The sequence below is a fragment of the Labrus bergylta genome, chromosome 2 (assembly GCF_963930695.1).
Source record: "Labrus bergylta chromosome 2, fLabBer1.1, whole genome shotgun sequence".
Lineage (NCBI taxonomy): Eukaryota > Metazoa > Chordata > Actinopteri > Labriformes > Labridae > Labrus > Labrus bergylta.
Window position 1 is genome coordinate 4,056,401 of NC_089196.1, and position 26,272 is coordinate 4,082,672.

At 41.9% G+C, this 26,272-nt stretch overlaps 1 protein-coding gene across 2 annotated transcripts in view; it reads right to left on the reverse strand.

Moving 5' to 3' along the window:
- The window catches only part of unc5db (unc-5 netrin receptor Db), a 144,382-nt gene that overhangs the window by 68,847 nt on the left and 49,263 nt on the right, over positions 1-26,272 (reverse strand). For both annotated transcript variants that reach the window (XM_065962947.1, XM_020648854.2), the window contains exon 2: positions 7,598-7,810. In XM_065962947.1, the coding sequence (XP_065819019.1) occupies positions 7,598-7,810 (213 nt within the window). The remainder of the gene's footprint in view (positions 1-7,597; positions 7,811-26,272) is intronic.

Below are 26,272 nucleotides of genomic sequence, written 5' to 3' on the forward strand. Positions count from 1 at the left end.
TCTTATGCTTGTGCAACTGTACCATCCTGAAGCACATCTCCTCCATCCATGCCAGGGTCAAGGTAAGTGTACCAATGGAGCATTCACACAAATCAAACGAGCTGAACTTTAGGGGTCAAATGTAGCTTAGGCACGGTTCGGATTGCCAAGTGTGAGCGTGTCCTTACACATTCACACTAACAAAACCCTACACTGCTCGGCAGGAGAAACTGAGGGCAATCAAGCTCAACACTTCACACACACGTAGTCATTTTGTAGCGTGTAGCGCTTGTTTTAAAAGATGGGTGCTTTGTCAGCACAATCCCCAGCTCTTGTAGCAACATCTCCGAAGTGTCATTGGGCAAGACTCTTGAACCCAAATTGCTCCTGCTGCTATTTAGCGTTGTGTGATTGTGTAAAAATGGATTCGTAAATACTGACGGAAATTACTTTCTCCACCATCAGTGTGTGAATGTGTAGATGTGACCTGCAGTGTTTGAGTAGTCGGAAGACTAGAAAACGCTATTCAAGCTCAAGTCCATTTACCATCTCTTATCTAAACAGAGCCGTTTACACACACACACACACACACACACACATCTCCTCTTGCTCTATGCTTCGTACTTTAGCAGCATATAGCTCTATAGTTTTGAAGACGGCAGCTCTGTCAGCACATTGCTCACCAATGATAACATTCACTCTCTGCAGAAGCTCCAATGAAAGCCCCCCCATCCCCATCCCCTTCCCCTTTTTCTTATACTCCATGCTTTACTGTATTAACAACCAAGATTATATGCACATAAATATTTGTGTGTAATTTAAAGTTCTTTATAGACAGATTTGTCCAAGAGAGGCTTTAATTCCTGATTTAATTAAACACAAAAACATTTCCTGAGCCCATCAATACAGATGAAGAGTTTCCTTCTGATGGAGGCAGGTGGACATTCATTTTTTCTCACTCTCAGGGAATCAACATCCTCTATAGTGTTGGTGCGAATAGGACATTTTTAAAGTGTGAGGAGATGCTGAGTTTGTTTATTTCACAGTAAGAAATCAAGATCGAGTTTACTCCTGCAGCAGATGGAGTTTAAAGAAACCCAGCTACAATCCTTGACTCGTCTCTTGAGGCTGACCAGACTCTAAACCAATCTGGATCTTTGAGTTTGCTTTTACATTGAAGTTGCATCAGACGGTGAGATATTGGCTATGTTTTGCTCGCTTTAGATACGAGTCCCTGTTGGTCACCTCAAATGTTTTATGTCGCATAAGAAAACCATCTTTCTGGAAGTCTGAAAGAGTCCAGGGTACGACAGTGTGTGTAATATCAGTGTCTCCCCTTTTTTTAATGAGCAGAGAGAGTAAAGTAAATGAAAGGAGAGGAGAGGAAACAGAGTTAAGGGAGTAAAAGAGAGGACAGCGCTCCAGCTTATCTCCTTATAATATAATATAATATATATATATGTCCTCTGGATACTCATCATTGTCATTTGTCTGCTTCACACTGAAGTCTTAAAATGACATCTAAATGAACTTGCTCAAATTGAATCTGCAACCAGCGGCTGACATTGTTTTTTTTATTATTATAGATGGGACTAGAATAATCAATAAAATAATACAATCCATACACTTTGCAGGATTGTCTGTCCTTATAGGTTAAGTACAGCAAACAGTGCAGACATACACAATCTTCCCACAGCACTGCCTGCTGCCGGGGAACTCAAGGGCATTGTCAGCTTTATCAGCGTCCAGTCATTCATCAAGCTGGTTGGTAAATAAGAGATGCTATCGCGTGCTCCCCGTGGCATTGAGGCCTCACGTCCTAATCAATATCATTCCAATTCTTCACTGATCTCCTTCTCTGATTAGCTGTAGTTATTCAATACACAACACAGCTGTCTATTACTGAGCCAGGACAAAGCCTTCTCGTTTAGACCGGCCTTATCTGAGGTTTTGGTTTAACTACTGATATAAGGCGAGCGCATGCGTGGGGGGCTATGGCGAGGACATCCTCAGGCTCTTCTAATTGCTAATCCACTGGGGCTTGCAGATAACGAGGAGATTTCACTTGAGGCAACCAGTCATTGCACAGCAGTCGAGGTAAAACGGCTGGTTTTAAGGTTTCAGCAGTTCAGATAGTAAAATAGGTTGAAAATAGGAGGGGTGGGGGGAGGGACGCAGGAAGTAAGGGGTGCTGAGGGTTTTGTAGCACCCTAAAAAAACAGGCAAAATCAAGATCAGATTTTTAAAATGGTCTTCAACATAATCAAAGAAATTAAATTACAGTAAAGCCCATATGGTATTACCTGTAAAGAGGACATATGATCCCCCTTCGCCACCTTTTCAAACAGTCCTCTGTGGTCTAAATGAAACATCTGTGCTGTGCTTTGGTCAAAATATAACATGAATCAAGCAATGAACCCCCCCCCCCCCCCCCCCATTTTTACATGGAAATGTCAGAATGTGCTCTAGTTTAAACACAGCAGTACTGTGCTTTGTAGTATTTAGGTTTAATCAAACTCATTCTTGTATAATCAACAGATTAGCTTCCCTGATACCGTACACTGGAGTTAGCATATGAAATGATCTGACAAATTACCACAAAGTGAACTTCCCATATTCTTTTCCCACGCCGAGGAGCAGTGAACACAAGAAGCTCCAAATTTCATATCAACATTATCAAATTTGCAACAATTTCACAGCATGGCAATCCCAGTCCAATGAAATTCCAGAAAGCAATTAAAGCTTCTTTCCTGAGGAGGGACCGTCATGAATACAAGAAAGACAGCTTTGTCACATACTCTGATCCCTGAATACTAACAGAGGTGTCACACTGACTTGTTTTTTTGTGTGTGCGCCAGAAATCCCTTCAGGAGGCCTTCGTCAGGTCTTGTAATCAACATCCTTTAACCTGACAAATACTAATGGGAGCTAATTAGCATGGCATGCCGCAGCTTCCCCCTCGCACTTCAAAACACGAGCTCGACCTAAAACTCATACGAGAGCAAACTGCACAGGTATACGGCTGTAAAGCGAGTTGAAACACTGCTCACTCATTATCTTAATTCCAGCTGGTGTAGCCTGAGGCCGCACATACCTCCTCATTGATTGGCCTGAGTTGTGGTCCTGACGTTAATTATCTTCTACGTCAATTATATTTCTCAACATGAAAAAAAACAAAACTGCCCAACGTGAGTTTACACCGTGTGAATAAAAACTTTTAATCAAGGAGTCAGACATTAATTATTCACTAAAAGATTTGTAAAAAAAAATCTGGTTTATTGGAGCCTATGAAAAACCCACCATGTCGATGTTTGAACCGTTGATTAGTTTTATTTCATGATCAAAAAATATCACCCTGTGAAGGTTTGCCCGCCCACCTGGGAGCTGAGGCCCGCACTTTGAGAATCAATGCTGCAGTGGATCGAGTCTTTGGAGAGTTCTCAAATTTTTTTTTTGATTTTAAAGGGGAATAATAAAGAAAACTCTTCTGCCACCTGTGAGGTGTCTGTTTTTATCAAATTCATGTAGAAGTTGAACTTGAAAAATGGGGCCATATTTTAGATGATTTGTTTATGCAAAAAGCCTGAAAACCAGTTTTATAGACAAGACGTTTATTTCCAGTTTACAGATGATCTAATGTATCCGAGTATAATTTACATTAATGTTTATTTTTTATCACAGCAGCACATACAGCAACACTACCGCAGCGCTCAGTAGCAGCTCCCACTTCCTTATGCTGCGGTCTTTGACGTAAATTCCAGTGTTTCTATGGCAACAGTAAACATGTCTGTCATGGCGGCTGTTAAACGCTAAAATTAAGAATTTTTTCTGGCTTTGAAAACTGTTGGAAATATTAAAAATAATGCATATAATAGGTTTAGTCAATTTCTTAGTAATTTAGATATTTTGTGAGATATATGTGTATAAACATGTGGCCTGCAGAGTCATTTTATTTATTCATTTTAAGTTATTTCTTTGGGAAATTTTTGGATAGGACAGCTGAAGAGAGACAGGACATGTTTGGAGGAGAGAGTGGGGGGATGACAAGCAGCAAAGGATTCGAACCCACAGCCGCTGCAACGAGGACTACAGCCTCTGTTCGTGGAGCGACATAACCTTTAGACTATCGGCGCTCCTTTTTTAGAAATTTTAATGTAAAATTCTACATATACTTTTTAGTCAGACCACTCAGGTTTGTTTTGTTTAAAATATTTATTGCAGAGGCAGAACATAGTTTGTGTTCGGTTACTACGCTCCGACCTCATCACTCCTCACAGTTTTAATTCACATGCAGAAATTTGAGGAGTGTTGGGATGACCACTGCTCCTTGTATGCTCTGGTTGGTTGGTCTGCCTTGTCTGCCCGTAGACTAAATCACTGGCATATTTTTATTTATAAGCGTATTCTCGGTCTGCTTCCATCCTACCTACAGAGCTACATACTTAGTACTGGAAGTTACCATCTTCGCTCGCAGGACTTACACCTTCTAACCATCCCTAAAGCCTGTACTGAGTTGGGGAAAAGGCATTCAAGTATGCTGCTCCCTCTTTTTGGAATCGGTTGCAAGATACTTTAAATCTGGTTTCCTTGAATGTTTTTAAAGGTCGTCTTAATGATCCGGAGGCAGAAACATTCTGACTGTAGATGTTTGAGATAACTCGTATTGCCCTTTTTGATCGCTTTGTTGCTGATGACTTATGACAGATTCTGATGAATGGTTCTTTTTGTGATTCCTTTATTTATGTTCATTGTTGTTAAGTGTTTTATGTCTGAAACCCTGTAATTGAGCTGCTGCCTGTCTTGGCCAAGACGCTCTTGTAAAAGAGATTTTTAATCTCAATGAGACTTTTTCCTGGTTAAATAAAGGTTAAATAAAAAATAAATTACACACTTAACCCCCCAGTCTGAGCCTACTGGTGGATGCTGGGGTGGTGGTGGGGCTGAAGAGTGCAGTTGTGGTGCAGGTCAGAGCTGGTGATGAAAGCGTAAAGGGAGAGACCGAAATCTGTCAGCTCAAATAGACGGCTAATTAAAAGAAGGTGTTGTCAGCTGATTGTGGATAATGACGCATGTCAAGTGTGAAATCAGTGCAGCTCGAGGTGACTGCCTGAACTCACTCACAGGTGTTGCCTCATCAGTTATAAATTAAGGATAACAACCCCATAACGCTACTGCACAACACCTTAAGCCTCAAGAAAAATTATATAAAAACAAAGTAATCCTTTTAAATAAAAGAGAGGGAGAAGCAAAAAAAAAGATCTGTCTTATACATTTCAGAATGTCATGTGAAAAAGAAATCTGAAATAGTGCTGATGCAGTGCAGTCTGCCCCTCTTTGTAGCACTGCAAGGAGCTTAGCTTCAGCACATACTGCACATATTGCTTGACCCAGCTCTCATTACTGAAGCCACCGTGCCTGTGTGGGATCTTAGGCTTAAAGTGTCAGAGGCGACGCTGATATTCTGACTGAAGGTCAGTCTTATAGAAGCTGCGGACAGAGCCTGAAACTATCTCTGCATGCAGCGAGACGCTATAGCGACGCAATGAAAGCTCTGGTTTTGTAGTTTGTCAGAGTCCAAACAAGCCTGTGGCATTGTCAATATGTCATATGCATCCTAACAAAGCTGAACAAAAAAACCCTTATTTCTCACTTGATGTGTTTGCTTCCTAACTTGGAGAAGGAAAAAAGTCTCTGTGAAAATTTAGCCTTAGAAAACTGCATGTGGACATTTTTTAAATAAAATCAATCTAGACTTTTTTCATTCTTGTGCACATACCAACCCGGTTCATCTTTATTTGCATGGCTTTGTTGTTCTTTCCATTTCACTGAAACTACACGGAGAGCAATACAAAGAAATAAAGTCCATGAATATGTATCCCTGAAATATATGTATCATAAAGCTGAAAGTTGATCACAATATTAGGTGATTCTCATCAGTGTATGGGCAGGGAGCATGAGACAAACAAAGCTTTAGTGTAAGTTTAGACGACTATTTGCCTTCACGGTCTGGTCTCTTATTTGGCAATTCAACAATTCACTTAGCAGACGTTTTTATCCTAAGCGATGTACATCAGAGAGTTAGTACAACCGTCCAAGGATCTAGAGAAAAGAGGAAACAACGTCAGGAAGTGCTTTCTCTTAAAGATGCAGAGGGACTCTGCAGATCGAACAGAGTTAGAAAGTTCATTCCACCACCGGGGGGCGACAGAGGAAAAGAGTCTAGTGAGAGACTTAGGACCCTGTTGTGAAGGATCCCTCTCATGCACGCTTACTCACATTTCTGCTGTCATTCGTTCGAGCATTCATTGGACAATCAGCTGTGACGTCAGCTGTACTCATCTAACCTATTGCATTCCTCCCTCAAAGTCAGCCTATCATCGTTCTGCTCCCCTTTTAAATATGATTCTTTCTCAGCCTTTAGTTCCTTCATGCCAATGTTTTCGCCCCTTCCACCTCCCCATCACTGCCCGTCCTCGCAGAATCATCATCCATCAATTCTTCACCCATCCTGTCTCAACAAGTCATCAGCTTCACCACCACCAGGGTCTGGACTCCATGTGGGGGATTTATTCTGCTGGCATTCAGAACAGACATTCTCCAAACACAACAACCCCCCCACAAGGTCCAAGCTCCAAAGACCTTCTGTCAAGACACATTTCCATGTTATCCATTGTAATAAATAACTTTCTTTATTCACTTGTGTCTCCTGATTGAAGAGGGCAGCTCAGAAAGACTCAATTCAAAAGTTTCTGTGAACCATAGTCTTCAGATCACTTTCTCTTTCTTCAGGGCCTTCTTCAAAACCTTGTGCTGAAACACATAAGCGTTTGTTTTTTACTAAGTGAGCCAAACAAACTATTGAAATGTTTGTGTTTTGTCCTCCTAAACTTGGAACTTGGGATATGCCGCTTTCTTCAAATCTTTTATACATATTTGTAACTTTGGCTTACTTAGGCCAACCTCCTGCTACTCCAGCTGTGCTTCAGACACTGAGACACAAAAAGACGGACAGCTTTTGTGATTGGAAATAGAGACCAGGCTCTTCTCTCTGTGTACAGTGTGTGTGTGTGTGTGTGTGTGTGTGTGTGTGTGTGTGTGTGTGTGTGTGTGTGTGTGTGTGTGTGTGTGTGTTTGTGCACAGTGGTGTAGTGCAGGGTATACTCACTTATTGTTAAGTCTCAATACGGTATACCCCTGTCTCTGTCTCCTTTGGTTCACACCAATGAATGATTGACAGTATTCTGCACAGTATTCTGCATTTTTTTCCTTATGATGGTGAAGGGATGCCCCTTCTCTGTCTCTAATTGGCTAGTACACACTAACTCAGTGTGCAAGAGGAATCTCAAATGTCACTGTTTATACCAAGGCCGTTTATTCTCTGCTGGACGGCTCACAAAAAAAATGGGGGGAAAAATTAAGAGTATACTCACTTCTTTAGGCTCTACTACACCACTTTGTGTGTGTGTGAATATGTTGACCTTGCCCTTGTGCTACTATATAAAAGCATAAATGTGTAGGTCTTGATTCATAATGTTAGTGACCCTCTTCAGCTGTTACACCCACTCAGGTTTTTTTCATTTCCTTTTGGAAAGTGAATAACGAGGCGTCATTAACTCACCGGTGCTGAGGTCTTTATACTCCTGGGAAAAGTGCTCATTCTGGTGCACCCACTCCCCGTTGCATTTGAAGAAGATCTGTAAGGCAGGTAAGGCTCGACAGCGCAGCTTGATGGGATTGCTCTTCACGATATAGGCGTCCTCTGGCTCCTGGATGAAGTGGGGCAGGGTACCCTGGACTGAGGCTGCTTCAGGAGGAGGATCTCCAGGAGCACCTGAAAAAAAAACACAAAAAAAAACCACCCTGGTTAGCTTTTCATCCCACTCCTCTCTTAACAGAACAGCTTTAAAGTAAACAGTTGCTCCTCTTTCAAAAACAAAATGAATGTTTCACATTGATACACAATCCAACTGTGGAAACACTTTAAATGCACCGTGTTTTACCGACAACAGCACAAAAGCAATTTTAAATGATTGCTCAGTGGGAAATCTTTTGAATTCCACGTTTTGAACTTCAAATATTGTTGAAAGACAGAGTGTGCACCGAGCACAATTTGTCCTCCAGCAAGACAGTTCTCCCCCCCTGAGCAATTTAGAGATGACTGAAATCAGAGCAAGTGGAGAGGAATATGTAGGAGGTTGATTACCACAAGTGTTGCTGTGGAGTCTAAAAAAACATCTCATCTTATCCACAAGGCTCGGATTCTTTTCATCCGATCGAAATATGTGCCACCGTCTTTCAACGATGCATTCACAGCAGGTTGCCCCCTTTCCTTTCACCTTTACTAGAGCTGTTTTCATATATGCACTCTTAGGATATTCTCCTGACCTGGCTGTTCACATATGCTCCTCACAGCTGGAGACTGTCCCTGTCAGACAGGAGGTTGTTGTGTTTGACAACAACAAGACAAAAAAAGATGCCGACGGAGCAACAGACTCTGTTATATAATGCTATAATGAGAATATTTGCCTTTATATCAATGCTACGTGTAGTTCAACAGAATCCCAATTTCAACAACAGAGTGGAGAACAGGAAACATAATGCAGCTGTTTAATTTTGTAAACCGAGATGGTAGTGGCCCGTCTATGCACCGACTCCAGTAACAGGACAAAACGTCACACCCCCCTCCTATTGGCTCGAGCTGAATTCTCCAGAGAATATCCTGCTGCGTTCTCACATCAGCTTACTCAGACTTGCTGCAGAAAAAATACTAGGGGTCTGTGCAGGAGAAACTCCTGGTGAAGTCCGAGTGAAACATTCGGCTGTTCACTTTTCCAGGAGTTTGTTCTGCAAGTGTGAAAGCCCTATAGGATATACTGAACCCCATGACTAGCCTTCCTCATGAACACGTAATCAATCCAGGCACAGGTTTGGAAAACAACAATGTCCTGAGAGGAGAGAGCACAGCGAGCTCTGTGGGGCTGTGACAATAAGGAACAGGATGTTTGTGCTCTCTCAGAATTACACATCAAGCCCCATCAAGGCAGCTCCAGCTAAGCTATTCAGTGGAGCAAAAAGCCAATGAAAGCTATTATGACCCCCACCATCAAATCCAATCCTGTCGTCTGAAATCGAATCAACCCTCCAGCCACCTCCTACAATCAATGCTGTCCTTGTTAAATGGGGGAAATGAATGGATGCAGGTGTAACGAGAGGCCACACATAAAACAAACAGGCAGAGAGGTGAATAATGGAAAAGGAAAAGATGCTGACGTTACCAACAGCAGGACAGGCAGAGCTTTATGATATTGTTGCTACATGGGGCTGCATTAGATATTTACTATTATATCCAGTGGGCTTCATTCACCAAGCGGTCTTAAAAACAGATTTGTTCCAACTCACATTCGACTGCTGCCCGGCTCGGGCACGATGACTGGTATTTCATTTAAATCTACAGTATGAAAGTTTTCATTACAATATTTTGTTTCATAATTAATACAACATTTCAGAAATATTTTTAGGATCATACAAATCTGAGTGGCCTTTTAAATTAAATAACAAACACATGACACTTCAGGTCACATACATTAATTATGTTTATTACTTCTGCGTCTTTTTGTGTTCCTGTGTAACCGTTCCTCACCCTGCTGAATCAAACAGTTTGTTTTCTGCTGACCTCCTGCAGTAGTACCTCCACTTCACAACTCATCAAGTTTCTTCTCCATTAGGAATCCGGTGCTCCGCCGGCGCCATCTTTAGGCCTCGCCAGAACCTTATTTTTTGATTCCAGCTTGTGTTTCTGTGAGTCTGCAGGGCCCTGCACTCATGCCCTTTTATGGGCATTAGTGGACGGTTACCTATGCTAATTCAACTTCTGAACACGAGATAAGAACACAGCTGCAAACCATTCAGTCATTTAAAAAAACGTTGATGAATCTGAAGGAGAGTCTTCTTAGAAATCTTCTTGGTAAATGGACTTGAGCTTGTGTAGCGCTGACTACTCAAAGTGCTCTTACACCGCATGTCACACCTATGCATTCACACAGCTGAAGTGTAACTAAACCCATTTATACATATTCACATGCCACCGAGGAAGTAGCGGGAGCAACTTGGGGTTAAGTGTCTTGCCCAAGGACTCACCGGACATGAAGCTGCAGGAGCTGGGGATCGAACAACCAACCTGAGGTACAGCCGCCCTGTGACAATGTAGCACAAGTATTTCTAAATGTACTCAGCTGAGGATATAGTGTTATATTTATATTTATATGTTAGATTTTGTAATGCTGCTGCGCTGCAAACACATTTTGGTTGTGTTCTTCTATACAATGATAATGAAGTGTCTATCCTGTCATATCCTTCTGATCACCTCTGCACTTTGCTTAGTCTTGTGGTTTTAAAGCCCAATCTGCAAATATTAAGAGTTGTCAAAATGTCAGCTCTTTCAAAAGCTCTGCAATGACATTCATTACTACCACAAAGTGTTTTCATGTTTCATTTCTACAATGATTGAATATGAATGCAAATTTATCAGCTGAGGTTAACAAAGACCAGGTTCCAATATGAAGGACAACTGTGCTTCTTTTCATTTTTTCCTTTCCTTAATTACTTACATTTTCAAAGAAGCATGCACGTGCTGACTACAGATCAAGGAAACAGCCTTCAATGCTTTCACATATTCTAACATGGACCTGCTAATAAAAGAGAAACACCATTTCAAGACGATCTACAGCACTAACACATGTAATGCTCCTCCTTTACTCCTATAAGCTCATTTCTGCTATCATGAGAATAACCTACTCTTAAAGAGCCCTGGCCCCCCCCTCCCCCCACCCACGCCTAACATTTCTATTTGGCATAACAAATGATGATGCATCATGTCCCTCGCTCTTAACGTTCAAACATTCAGCACACTCACAGGTAGCAGATAATTGGAAACAAGGTGACGATTCACGCTCCATAAACCTGGAGCACAGGCGCTGGCTGCTCCACTCGGCTGACAGGTGCTCATAAATATCCGCCTTAATGAAGGAAATGACTCCGGTGCCAATAAGGCGCTTATTTCCTCATTATGCAGGTTAACTTCAACACTCCCTCTAAAAGCTCTCTCTCATCCTGTCTGCTGCCAGTCACAGGTTTCCACCCGACTCACCGCGAGGCTTTGGTGCAGTGGACCTGCAGCTGATGAATGACCTGAGTATCAATCTGCATACAGAATACAGATGGAACCAGAGATCACTGAATATCTCCCGTTTTGTTTTTCAAAAGTCTTTTAAGGCAACCCGTAGGTAAGTGTCCATACAACGTCTGTTTACAGCTCCCATGTACAGGAAGGGGTGTTGTTCATTATCCAGCACAGATAAGGCAGCAAGGAGAAAAGCAAATGAGATAAATATGAAAATGAATGAACATATAAACATCTACACAAAGACAAATAGATGCACTATATCTAAGTGAATCCAGGGTAAATAATATATCTGTTTTTTGACACGATTTCTTGGAACAATGACAGAACGATCTGAAGGCTGTCCGTCATTTTGACTGGTTGGAATATTGAGGTCGATCAATCACATCAGGCACTGTTAAAATCCTTGGAAAAAGGAAGTAGTTATATGCACATCATGCAGGTGCAGGGCGGTACAAAAACAGAAAACTAAGGAAGAAGAAAGGCCCTCACACAAAAAAAGGTTTTTATTAGGGCTGGGCACGTTAACGTGTTATTTTCGCGTTAACTCATTAATTAATTATCGCTGACAATTATTTTATCTCGCATTAACGCAGTTTTTATTATTTCTTTTCTCATTGTAAAAGTCTGTTGCTCACTGGCTTTTATTTTGTAAAATTCCATCGTGAGCGAGCCTAGTATGTTGCTTACTGCTGCGCATGTCTGCTGCGGCGCTCACAGGAAAGAGGAAACAGTGTTGACTTTCCAAACCCCCTTGGCGACTTTTTTTGTCAACAGCTACTAGCGACAAATCTAGCAACTTTTTCTGGTGTTATTGGAGACTTTTTTGGTGTAAGAAACTGACGTGAAAGCACGTATTGCTCTGCAGTTACTGTCCTCAACGAGCAGCGGGTGCTGCCGTGAGCCCCTCCCCCTTCCTAAAGCATCACAGACTGTCAGTGTAGCCTTGAGCAGCAGACCCAGCTGCAGTCAGAGAGGAGACCCACACCACTCTGCGTCCAGACTGCAACCAATGCAATAAGCTTTAGTTTTGTATTTATTTGCTTTGATTACATTGTTTAAGTTGAGAAGTACATTTACAATAAAAGTGCGCTATACACTACTTTTTAATTCGTTATTGGATTTTGCATATAACAATGCGATTAATTGCGATTAATCACAGGAAGTCATGCGATTAATGCGATTAAAATTTTGAATCGTTGCCCAGCCCTCATTTTTATTAATCACAACGTTTCAACCAGATGTCTTCTTCAGGTGATAATTATGGTATTATTAAAATCCTGCAAATAATTAAAGTGATGTTTACAATGCCATCATATGACACTTAGGGTTTAGTGTCTCGCCCAAGGACACATCGGACATGTTGCTGCAGGAGCTGGGGATCGACCCCCCCCCCCCTCGACCTTCAGGTTTAGAGACGACTATTTCTACCAATGAGTCACAGCCATCCAGAGGAACCAGAAGCTGCATCAGTCTGGAAACCTTGCACAGCAGCTCTCTCTTTCCCTCTCTCAAACACACATGTATTAAGGAAGGTGTGCAGTGATTAGGGGAAGCGACCGTCTTTTTGAATTAAGGTTTATTTTCGGGCCTTTAAAGGACTTTATTTTAAAGATAGGACAGTAGATAGAGTCAGACTTTGGGGGGGGGGGGGGGGGAGAGAGAGTATAGGGAATGATATGCAGGGAAGGAGCCACAGATCAGATTTAACCACCGGCTGCCCGCTCAAAGGATGATAGCCTCCACAGCCTCCATACATGGGGCGTGCGCACTAACCATTAGGCTACTGGCACCCCAATATAATAATATTTTGTGATATTGTTTTCCATGTTAATATCCATTAGCCCTATAAAAATTCCATCCCCTCCATATGCAGTTCCTTGGCGACGCTTCTGGATAGAGCTTCAGAGGGAAAGGTCAGGAAGATCATTTAAATCAGGAGGATGAATCTTTTGGGGACTGGGATCAATTAAAAGTTAATTTCATGAGATTAGAATAGTTCATTTGTATCCATGTTATTGGCATGAGAGCTCTTAAGGATGGATCATACTTGAGTTCACGAGCCTCTAATCAGATACATAACCCGTGTCCAAAGTTTTCTCAGATGGATGACAAGTCTCAACTATCAAGAAGCAAAGCAGGTTCTGGAAAATCACTCAGTCTAACTACGCTGTTCACTATCTACCATATGTAAATGATGTTGAGGGTAACACATTTAAAAATTCACTGAATACTTTAAATCTGGATAGAGCTATAAGGACAATTCATAAGGAGCATATCATGATCATACTAAAGTCAAAAAGTAAAACTATTCCTAAAGTCAAAATTATAAAAATGTACAGATACTGTATTGTTGAGTTTCAAACGACAGAAATAATGTTTAAAGCAAGAAATACACTTTTGGGAAATATCCAAGAATGTCTCAGAGATCAGGAAGCAAACCACAGTTTGAGTGGATTATTTCATTTCAGAGCTCTGAGTATACGGACGACTTAAGACACATTCTTATGTTTCTCTCTGTGGGGTCAAACTGTGGAAGGGCTTACATGTAGAACTCAAGCAATGTCCAAACATGAGACAGTTTAAAAATAAGTATAAGAAACTGATGTTCACAAAGCACAGGGAGGAAGAAGGGGTTTGACTTTCACAAGGTGTCTGGAGGGATTAATGTTTACATGTTTTGAAATAATGGATAAAAAAAACCTGTCCGGTGGTATCTCTGTCATGTACTGAAGAAACACAACCTACTTAGTTTTGAAAGCTTTATGCATTTATGTTTCCTCAAACTAGTTTTTAAATGTATGAACAATCTGGCCCCTGAACGTCTCTCCAGATATGCTCAAAGACAAGGACAGAAACAGGATGACAGATTTATTTATGAGTTATTAATTTCTGTCAGGACCTAAAGACAATTTCAATTTCATCTTAAAGTGGATCTGGAGAAAATTACCAACCCTGCCTTTAAATTAGAATTATATTACAAACAGGAAGCTAGCTCGATGGAGGTTGAATACGTTTTTTTTTACTTCTTCCCACTCCTTCTCAGACATGTCACTTAAATAGCTAAGTGTCTGACAATCTGTTCTGCATTATACTTTCCATGTCTGTTTTTTTAATGTTCACCTTTGTCTTTATGCTACATGTTTGGAATAGAGAAGTCAAATCAAGTCTGCCCAAAGTTCAGTCGTCTGATTGTGAAATTATAACGGTTCTTTCTTGAGCCGATAACAAAGCCCTGTTATTTAAAATGTGTTGCACTGTGTATAACAAAGAACGCTTCTATCAATTCATTGTGCTAAAAACAAAATGCACAGGTGTGAATAACAACGCTCGACTGAATGTGATTCTGTAATGATTCCTGTTTTAATAGTTAAATGATGCCAAACAAGATTGTTCATGGATCAACTGGCACTGGTGTGTGATACAACCCACTGTCATTACTGGGTTGGCAGCTGGCCTCAGCATCTATCTCTGCAAACCCGACTAGAATAGAAACTGGAAGAGAAGGGCTCCTGAAAGAAGAAGCTGACAGCACTTCCTGACTGAGTTGGACATTACTATTTCACACACAGCCACTCCTCAGCCCAAGTCCGTAAAAACCACACTTACTTTCTCCCGCATCTACGAGATCACTGGTGTCTTGCCATTGATTTTTTTTTTTTTTTACACGGCTGAGGTAGATGGAGGGCGAGGATGAGTAGCGTCAGCAGTGTGAGGATCGGCTTTACATGGTGAGCACCCTCTCAGCCTTTCAGCGGGAGTCCTCCTCATTTAGGAGGCAGGGAGTCAGGATATGTCAGACTAATCCTTGACACCGAGAGAGAAAGAGTGGCTGAACAAAAAAAAAAAAAGCAGCAAAAGGCTCTGCACATCATGGTAGCATGGGAGACTGCGGGGTGAACTCCAGAGTGCAGGCTCTGAAAATACAGAACGACTTTGTAAAGACACTTCTATGTATGACGCTTGTTGGTAAATTCACTTGTATAATATATTCTTTCACATTTACATCACTCAAAATGAAATGTGATTCAAATCACACAGGGCCAGAATTTTTGCATGCTTACAGTGGATATGTAACCATCCATCTATCCATCCATTTGCTTCCGCTTATCCAAGGTCGGGCAGCGGTCGCAGCAGGCGCAGCAAGTCAACCCAGACTTCCCTCTCCCCAGTTTTCCAGCTCCTCCTGGGGGATTTCAAGGCGTTCCCAGGCCTGTCGGGATATATAATCCCTCCAGTGAACTCTGGGTCTACCCAGAAGTCTCCACCCAGTTGGGTGTGGACGGAAAACCTCCAAAGGGAGACGTCCAGGTGGAATCCTAATCAGATGCCCGAACCACCTCTAAAGGCTCCTTCTAATGGAAATCAGCAGCGACTCTACTCCGAGCTCCCCGCTAATGTGCGACTAAGCTCCAGCTCTCAGCCTGTCGTTAGGTTGACTGAAAGTTAGACTGAGACAGGATTTCCAGCATGGCGGCTGCTGCTGATGATCCTCCAGTGCCCCCTGCTTGAACAGATGGAAGACGTCACTCAGGCTTCATCCATTAAAGAAAAATCCACTTGTAGTGTTTTTGAACATATATCTGGGTATCCTGAGTGCCTACTGACCCACAAAATGTGAAATAAACCCATCCAGTCTTTTGTTTGTGGTCTGCATAAGTCTTACAACACAGAGAAAAATGCTCTGTTTCAAATGTGCTCTCCTTGTGATGTCACAGTGGGATTCTGGTAAAAAAGAAATCCCCTCCCCTCCCTTGGTATCTCTACCCGTGGACTCCACACCTAGTCTAGAGAAAAGGTTTTGTGCAGGTCCGCCATTTTTATTCCTGCTATAGTTAAAGAGTACCTGGAAAACTCAGGGGGTGGGGCTCATTGCATTTAAAGAGACACACACACCAAAACGGAGCGTTCTGAGGGAGCTGGTTTATGCAGGGTCACAAACCTCCTCTGGTAATTGATTCATGTTATATTTTGACCAAAGCACAGCACAGATGTTTCATTTAGAACACAGGGAACTGTTTGAAAAGATAGAAAAGGGGGATAATATGTCCTCTTTAATATTCACAGTCTATGGTTACTACCTCCAAAGACGGTACAGAGAGGGGAACACTTCAGGGGGAACGTCTCCCCGACATTCAGACTGGATGTGAAACATCACAGGGATGTACACTTGAAACGGCAGTCTGATATGGCTATTGTTTACAGATGCACATTGTGTCCCCACCCTCCAAGATGCTTCTCAGCAAAGCCTGTTTCAATGCTTGAGATCAATTTTAAAAGGTTGAATGGTATGTAAAGCAATCACACTGCATGTGTCCACTGTCAGGCACCTGGTGAGCCTGGAGCTTGAAAGCCTGGCTCCCCTGTGATTACACAGCATAGATCTGGAACTGTGTCAGTTATAGGTTGTTTCTGTTAGATCCTCCTGTTACACCAGAGGCCCAGGCTGCCTTACAGGCCTGATTGACTGAGACAGCCTTTGACAGTTATTGACAGGCTGCTGCACTTCCCAGAAAAGGGCAATGGAAAACGAGAGGGGGAGAGATTTAAAAGAAAATCCCCCGGCAGGGCTGCTGAAAATATCCTGTTTTTCCTCAGTCTGGGAGAGCATGGGATTCTTTACTTCCTATTATTTGGAGCTGATTCTACATGAAAGAAGAGTTGATAATTGCCTTTTTCTCTAATATCATATATCTGTAACCAGGACTGTCAGCATTACCTAGTTCATTATTAAGGTCTGAAGGTAATGCATTCACTTTTTTTATTGCAATTCATCTCATGCTATTTTGTCCCTTTAGGCGTACCATAGATTAGCCTCCGCAGTTTCTCCCTCTAGTCAGAGTGATGGAAAAGAATGATACTGCTGCATCTCATTTCACATTAAAAAACTGGGATGGATGGGGGTGCCTGTAGCCTAGCGGTTAGTGCTAGTCCCATGTACGGAGGCTATAGTCCTCTAAGCGGGCGGCCTGGGTTTGAATCCGACCTGTGGGTCCTTTCCCCCAAGGTCATTACCCACTCTCTCTCTCTCTCTCTCCGATTTCTGACTCTATCCACAGTCCTTTCTCTAAATGAAGGCATAAAAAGCCCCAAAATAAACCTTTAATTGGGCAGTTTTGACACATCCATCACAATATCCGTTAAAATGTAAAGGTCACATATTATCCTCCTTGTCAATAAGTCTCAGAGCTCCCCAAAATATGTGTGTGAAGTTTCTTGTTCTAAATCCACTCTGATCCTGTATTTGATCATATCTATAAACCCCTCTATTTCAGCCCTGCTCAGAACAGGCTGTTTCTGTGCCTGTACCTTTAAATATGTAAATGAGCTGTGTCTGACCACGCCCCCTCTCTGGAAGGTCTTGGTTGTCTCTGGCTTTCTCGTTCCATGTCCTATTGTTTACGGTGAGAAGGCAGACTCAGGGCAGAACAAACACCTAGCTGTGGGAGTGTCACCCACCTGGGAGAGGGGTTACTGCCCTTTGTGATGTCATGAAGGGAAAATCTCCAAACGGCCTGTTTTAGCACACATTTTCTGAAAAGTGGAGCAGACAAAAGACAAAGAGGATGGACTTTTTTCATCATTGGGGGGTTTATAGACAGACTAGAGACACATATTAGTGTTAGAGAAACATCCGTGCAGCCGTGGTCAATCCTGGAAACCGTCAGCTGTTGCCTAACGAGAGGGTTAAACCCCTGAGGGCAATGTCTGAATTTTCAGGGCTTCTGATGAAACCAACCAGTACACAAGTAATGGAAAAGGGATAGACATGTTTTTCTATGCGCTGATTATTCTTTACATTCCTACCAAACATTGGACACCAGGATGAAGTTGAGAGACTACCTCTACTGGAATTGTCCTGCACTTCAAGCAAATTCCTGCCTATAGGGATAAAACTACATGATTGTTTTCTTTTCCCTCTGTCATGATGCTTTTGATGTTGTGTTAAGCACTTTGAATTGCCTTGTTGAAATGTGCTGTATAAATAAACTTGCCTTGTCTTGCCTTCTTTGTTGCAGATAATTTGCTTGGATTGCATTTTGGATGATTCATTCTGCCTCTGTTTCTTTCCACATGTAATCGTGCATGCAGCAAAAGAGTTATCACTGCATGTCCAGTATGTGGGGCAGAACTTGACAATAAAGATGACTTTGACTTTGACAGTAATGTTCAAGACTGCAGGGGTGGAAGCACTCAACCAGGTTTTCCAGGATGCATGGGAACCCTGTGTGAGTGCTGACTTTTCTTTGCCTCTGTGCACTGCCTGCCAGCACCTGTGTCTGATCGGTAAGTCCATATATCTTGGTGCAGGGGATGGCAGGAAACATCATCTTGACAGCAAAAGAGAAGATTCACCACCCACCAGAGTGCTGTATTACTCTTTTTCTTTAATTACATACTCAAACAAACAACGTGTTTCGCCCACATGGCTTCTTCAGGTTTGTGATACAAGACGATGCACATGTTTTTAACCACTGTGCAGCTGCACTCATTACAATTAGCAGCAGAGTGCTGAATCTCCATATATGGTCATGTCTCCAGAAGTGCCAGAAGTTCTTGAATCCAACCAGAAATCATCCAACATTACATTTCACACTATATCACTTTTATTCTACATACCAATACATCCTTAAAAGATAACAATAAGTCCCTAAATCAAGGGGAAGGTAGTGAGAGGGGAAGAGGGAGTGTCTTTCTTCCTCCTGCTCTAATTATCTGTAAGTAGAAGGAAACAAACATTACATCAGATTTCAGGGGAAGCCTGCCTGAATTTTCTGTAAACTTTAAGGAGTGCATGTGGAAAAAGAGAGGGGGGAGAGGGGGACTGTCCATTCAGAATGAGTGACATTTGAAACAATGACTGTTGCACCTCATTTGGTAATGTGGAAATAATCCGTTGCCAGTTTTAGGATGGAACTCGTCTGGCTGAATAAATGCTTCTGATCACTCTTTCAGCGATGGTAAATGCCTTCAGCCTTACCTGTGCTGTCTCCCGGCACATTTACACTGAAAGGCCAGAAACTAATTACTAACTGTGACTGCCTGACAAAGCTCCTACTCCAACTAATTTTCCCTGTCAAACAGGAAGAGAGGGAGGGGGGGGGGATGCTGGAGCTTGTCAAACCCAAACCTCACTCTGCATAAGCCTCCCCCCACCGGCCTCACGTCAACTCCTAGATTTAAACTTTAAATGTCCAGCCTACTGCTGTCTCTTGATGTGAGAAAAGTGCACAGCGTCTCAGCAGTCGAGAGGTAAATTGAATCTCACTAGACGAGAGCCATATACGGTGGGGGGGGCTGATTTGCATGCAAACTGGCTGATGAGGGCCGCAGAGGGCCCACACTGGGAGTCAGGGGGGAAAAGCTTCTAAACCCAAGCTGAAGCAAATCCAATAGATTTGATTTAGCACTCTGCTTTATGCAACAGAAGGAAACTCAAAGATACTTCCACCACAGCTGTTCTAACAGAATACAGAGAGAGCAAAGATAGTTTTTATACATTAATGCACGGACAGTTTTATTTCTAGTTTCCACAGTGGAAGAAATTTGTAGGATTTATTTGCACACGTTTAGTTTTCCAGAGCCACTGGACCTGTGTCTGTGTACGTTATCTAGCATATGATGTTCTTAGAGCAAAGAAATGAGCAATCCTGTCAGGTGGCACAGTAGTTGGTTCGTGCGCCCCATGTATGAAGGCTGTAGTCCTCCAAGCAGGCAGCCCAGGTTCAAATCCAGCAGGTGGCTCCTTTCCCGCATGTCATTCCCCATTCTCTCTCTCCGTGATTTCCAACTCTATCCACTGTCCTATCTCTCAGTTAAAGGTACAAAATAAGCCCAAAAATAAATCTTAAAAAAGTTTTTAATGTCTCTTATAGTGCTGTCTAACAATTGATTTTTAAAATCATAATTCATCGCTGAATTTCAATAGTTAATCATGACTAATCCTGATTGAAATTCCATTATTTTGTATTTCAAACTATTGTGTCATACTTTTCTTTTGAATGTTCGTACTGCCTCCTGCTTAGGGTTCTTCACTTCCTGTTTGGATACAAACCAGTTTTTATTGTCAACAGGAAGGCCGGAGGGTTTGATCCCCAGCTCCTGCAGCTACATGTCCGTTGTGTCCTTGGGCAAGACACTTAAACCCAAGTTGGTCCCACTGCTTCGTCTGCGATGTATGAATGTGTGTGAATGTGTGTGAATGGATGAGTTACTTCTGATGGACTCTTCACACAGCAGCCTCTACCATCAGTGTGTGAATGTGTAGGTGTGACAGCAGTGTAAAAGCGCTTTGAGTAGTCAGAAGACTAGACATTTTTTTTAGAAGAGAATAAACAACGTTGTCAAGCTAACTCAGACAGTGTTTACTAGAACAAATAATAATGAGGATGAAGTCTACACACTGACTCTGTCATATCGTTTAGAAAGAAGTCCACGAGACAGTTTTGTCGCATTTTTGTTACACTAAACAAAATACTGAGGACTTGTTCTCTTTCATAGCTGTCAGAGCTGAAGTGGTATAAACGCCTTTATGATCAGTATTTAAAGTCAGGGTTGGTAATTTTCTCCAGATCCACTTTTTAAGATTTTGGTTGAATTTGTCTTCAGGTCCTGACAGAATTTAATAACTCATGTTCTCTGAAAAATGAATGAAGAATATCTGTCATCTGTATCAGTTGTAAGTCTGTAAAAACTTTGACCAATGTCTGCCACGAGGTACCAATCTGATGAACCAATCAGACGCCTCCCTGTCTTCCTGCTCTACCTCTACCCCATGCATGCATGAGCCCACACTCAACGTGCATGTAAGTGAGGGGGCGTGGCTTTTGAGGTCGCAGAGAGGGGAGGGGGTGGGTGCAGACGGAGCACTGAGGGAATGCTACTTTCTAAATAATGCTAATTTTAGAAAATGACCGACCCTGCCTTATATTTAGGATTGATTTTGACATGTAAGAGAATGACTGACCCAGAGGGAACTGGTCGCTGTGCTTGATCACGCCTTCCCCCTGCAATAAAGAATCCTTCAGCTCCATCTAAAATAATATAAAAATACATATTGTTTGGTAATTGATTCTTCAGATTGCTGAAGGCCCCGGTTGATATTCTACTTGACCTTTTCGTCAGACTGGAGTTGATCATCTCTGATAGATGACTTTTGCTATGTGAAGACATGTGAGCAGTGAAATGAGAGCTGTTGCTCCCCTCTCGATTTCATTAAGAATGCCGCACACCAAAGCAGCCGCAGGTGAGGCATAATGAGATAAAGCAGGCACCTGGGCCCTATTCATTAGAGCCTCCATAACACTTTGTCTGGGAAACCTCATATTATCCATGCCTCATCACTGGAGGGCTCGCTCATATCTTTCCAGCAGAATATAATTGAGATTCCAACTTGCAGAAAGCTTTGCATACAGATTAATTAAATGTATGTGTAAGGCACTCCTCGTGTAGAATTCAGTATGCATGTGCATGTAAACGGAACAATAACTGTGAATATTAATATATATGTAGAAATGTAGAAAAATCTTATGTATAAAAAAATATAAATGACAAAACAGACACACACATGTTATGTTATGATGAGACCAGAGGAGAAATTATAAATGGAATCAGCTGATGTGTCTGTCGCTTGAGTAAAAAAAAGTTCTCTGACAAGTAAAGCAGGCACAAGAAGATATCTGTTAAAGCCATTTATCCGTAAGTCTAGTATATATCTTTTGTGTGCTGCAGTGTTTAAACTGCTCAGGCCAGTGCAGCATGCTGAATTGAAGACTGCAGTCAACTCTGGCTGCTGATTGGTTGAAGCTCACAGCATGCTGCCAGTGCTGGCTTGACTGTTCTGTTGGAAGCTGTGATAGCACACTGGTCTTTAAACGTGCTTTACATTTTGTTTATTTGTACTTTTGCATCTATAAAAACAAAATAAAACTCTCCTGTAAAGTATTGTAATGAAGAACATGGAGTTTTTTTTATGAAGCACTCGTCAGCCATTGGTTCCAGCTCTGCAGTTTGCGTGTGCATTTTTCTTTTTGGAAATAAGACAGAACCACACTAACAATATCCAAACACTCTGTTCTGTTACAAAAAATCATCAGACCCTCAGGGGGCAAAAGTCATACAAGTACATCATTATATCCATCCATATCTATCTATAGTGCTTGTCCCGTCGTTCGGGGTCATGGGGGGGGGGACTTGTCATTCGGTGAGAGGCGGGGTTACACCCTGGACTGATCTCCAGTCAATCACAGGACTGACATACAGAGACAGACAAACAACAACACTCACATTCACACCCTAACCCACACATGCACTCCACACAAACTCCTGTCTGACGGAGATTTGAACCAACCAGTGGTTAGAGCAACAGCTCTAACCACTGCACCAACCTTATCATTATATAGCAACATAAATCAACCGAGCAATATTCAGTGGACAACAAAAGTAGAGAGTATGTGAAATGAGCCTTTTTAAATAAAGAGAAAAAAAAGAAAACAATTAAAGGAAAAGATGTTCCCAATTCTAGAAGAAGGAAGCACTTAATGGGAAAAATGATCTTTATCACATTTCATATGTTCTCTACTTTTGTTGTACACTATTATTTAGTTATTTTTGGGCTGATTTTCGTTGCTATATAATGACATTCTTCCACGACCTTTGCCCCCTGATGAGCTGAAACGAGTTGGTCCGCCTCACATTTTTAAACCTACCTTTAGCCATGAACTAAAAAAGGCTTTTTAATATCTTTTAACACAACACAGTACCATCCTGTCTACTCGTCAGAAGCGACAAACACATCAACTGTTTCCATTGTTCCTTCCCTATGTCTCCATACATCACCTGCTTGTTGCTCACCTTGATTGAGAACCCTCGCAGCGCTCCTAACCATTGCTTTTTTTATACATGATGGAAAAAGGAAAAATAACTGTTTGAAAGACTTTCCCCGCTACAGATCAGATCGTTACCCCCCCCCCCCAAAAGACCCATTGCCTGGTCCAAATCTTCTACAGGTTCAGGCCTGGAGGAGTAACTGTGCCGAAACCCGACAAGACACTCAAGGTCATGTTTTTCTTTTTGATCATTTATTTTATTATGTCATCATTTCCTGTTTTACCTACTTCCCATTGTCTCTGTCTTTCAGATCCTGCTCCCTCAGTCTTCCCGCCTTCTAAATGGTAAATGGACTTTAGCTTGTAGAGAACATTTCTAGTCTTCTGACTACTCAAAGCTCTTTTACACCTACACATTCATACACTGATGTTAGAGGCTGCTTTGTAAGTAACTAGTAACTAATCCCAGTTATCCGCATTCATAGGGTGCCGACAAATCAGATGAAGACATCTGGGGAAACACAATTAACATGGAGAGCAGGATGGAGAGCATGGAGAGCACGGGGAGCCGGGAAAGATCCAGGTCACAGAGGGGACATCGGAGTAGCTGCAGAAACTAGGCTACTCCTCCGAGTGTCGAGGCTTCATGAATGTGAAGAGCAGAGGGGAGCTGAAAACCTTCTTTGTGTGTATGTTTTGGATGAGTTGTGATCAGGCTGCTGAAAGAAAGCAGAAGTGGAGACAGATTTGTGTAAAGGGGGTCGGAGTTCAAACACTCCTGGACAGCACAAAGTGACTGATGCAGCTGGGTTCCTGTGATGTCACAATGACATTTTAAAGTATTGGCCTTTATGTGAATAAAAGTGACATTGACTTTTGTACAGTTACAGAATGTAATAAATGTTTTCCTAAGTCTGAAAAAAATAAATAATAATAATAATCGCCCCTGACAGTGACGCATGAATCTAAGAAGAGAAGACGCGAGAATGAGCGAGCAAGAGGCCGGACTGGAGTAAGCTTTTTACACGTTGGCGAGTTCTTTGTGTAACAGTCGGCTGCAAGTCTGACGCCAAGCTGGCTATGCAAACACACTATGTGGGATTTACGACAGAGACCTTTGGTTGGTGCCAAAGTGAATCAAACTGAATTCCTACACAATGTTGCTTTGAATAAACCAGAGTCCACTTAAACCTTTGATTCCCCCCCTCTGATAAAATAACGGACTAGTGCAGAGGGGACGGGGACAGCCATGACCCGTGTCACCTTGCCAGAAGCTAATTCCACGTAATTATTGATAATTGGCAACCAGTGGCATTTGCAAAAGTTCCAGCGATTGATGCTAATTAAAAAGGGACATTTGTGAGTGTATGTTTAAGTATTTAATGTCTCATGTTGGAGTGTTTGCTTGTGTATGGATTTGACCTTGCTCCTTCCCTGAGCCCCAGCAGCTGAGTTCAGCCCTAACAACCAGCCTGCTGCTATCAAATATGCAGTTAGAGAGGCGGCAGGGCTGCAGCCTGTCTGCTCTAACACCGCTCACACATCACACATGAGGAAAGAAAAGCTGACGGAGAGGATGGGGGGGTGGGGGGGAGCTGTCTCTGAAAGCCCCCCAATCTCTCCAATGGATCTGTTGATGTCTCTACTTTCAAAGGAGGAGTGCAGAGTCAGCACAGAGTTGAATGACAAGCACTAAGACACAGTGAAATCTGACAAAGAGTGTTTGGGAATGCATCTTAAAAAGAAGGTGATGCAGTCACAAGTAGACTGTATGAAATGAAAATACACCACACCATGTAGGTATAAGATATATCATTAAAAGTAGAGCCCAAGCTATTAATCCGATGGCTGATAATACCGGCCGATATTAGCATATCATGCTATCGGCTAATTTTAGCTCCGATATAACTAGGCTTATATAATATAAGCTTAGTATTTATTTTTTATTTTTTTACAATTATTAATTTCTAAATTAGTGTTTCAGTGCACCATTGTTATTCTGGCCATTAAAGGCTTTTTTAAACTAAAAAACAACCCTCTTCTACAACCCAACATCGTTAAACTCTTAAAACAGTCGGGTAAACCTGGTGTGAACATGTCCGACTTTACCAATAGCTAAAATTCATTTTTATTTGTTTCAACAACGATCTTATTAAACAAATATCATGACAGCCTTGTTTTGTGCTCGACAGAAGTTGTAGTAAAGAGGATCCTTCAGGAAGCAAAAAACTCTCCAGGTAGGAAGATCTCATCCCGTATATCTTAAGGCCACAAGTCACAGCAACCAACAGACTAGTATCTGGAATTTGCCTGAACAACAATATTTAGATTGAATTTATTTAACTCAATTTCATTTTTGGAGGCTCAAAGTCTGAAACTGAAAAAAACATCATGATGCATGTGAGAGGCGCTACAAGAAGGCAAACACAGAGGTGTTAGAAAAGGAAAGGAAGCAGACCTTTGGTTTCACATCATCGTCCCACTATACTGTAGTTAGCTGTTCTATCCCATTCATAATGTCCATTAGGGCTGCAGGAATTAGCAGGGTTATTTCCTGGCTCAAAAGGAGGCTGCGGTGGTACCTTTCATAGCAAAACCATTAGATGTTATTTGAATTTGACAAAGTCATGTCAAATTAAATACATTTCTGTTTCTTTTGCCGCTGACCAACGAAATTCTCGGATGCAATGATTCTTCAAGTTGTAGCTTAAGTTCCAGCAATACCACCGAAGATGAGAACGTCCCAGCATCTTCAGAAGAAGACAGTTCAGATGGATTCAAAAATAAAAATAAATGGACAGTTCATTTGATGACCGCCTTCACTTAAAGAAAAAACACACAAGGTGTTACAAGAGACACTCAACACCAAGAAAGAAATGACTATGATACAGATTCAGAATCTACATCTACCAAAAGAAAAAATAATCAGACACACTTATGACCTGTGTCCACCGAGCATTTTTTTCCGGGCAGAAAAGTGCTGGGAGTGTTTGCAGAGCGCTCGAAAGAAAACTTCTTGGACGCTGCGCTTTTTCTCCAGGTGGCCGCTTTCTGCTGAGAACGCTCTCTCCTTATTTAAAACAATTGAAAAAAGACAGAAAAACCTGCTAGGTGGACACGGGCCTTACAGAAGAAATAAAATATTGAACATGAAAAAGTCTTCACCAAAGGAGAATTCCCTTGTTGTTGGTGATTTTGCAAGAGTAGATACGTTGAAAAAATACCATTAGAACTATTGTGTTTTCTGCCAGGCGCCTTAATCAAAAGTCATACGCCATCTGGAGCA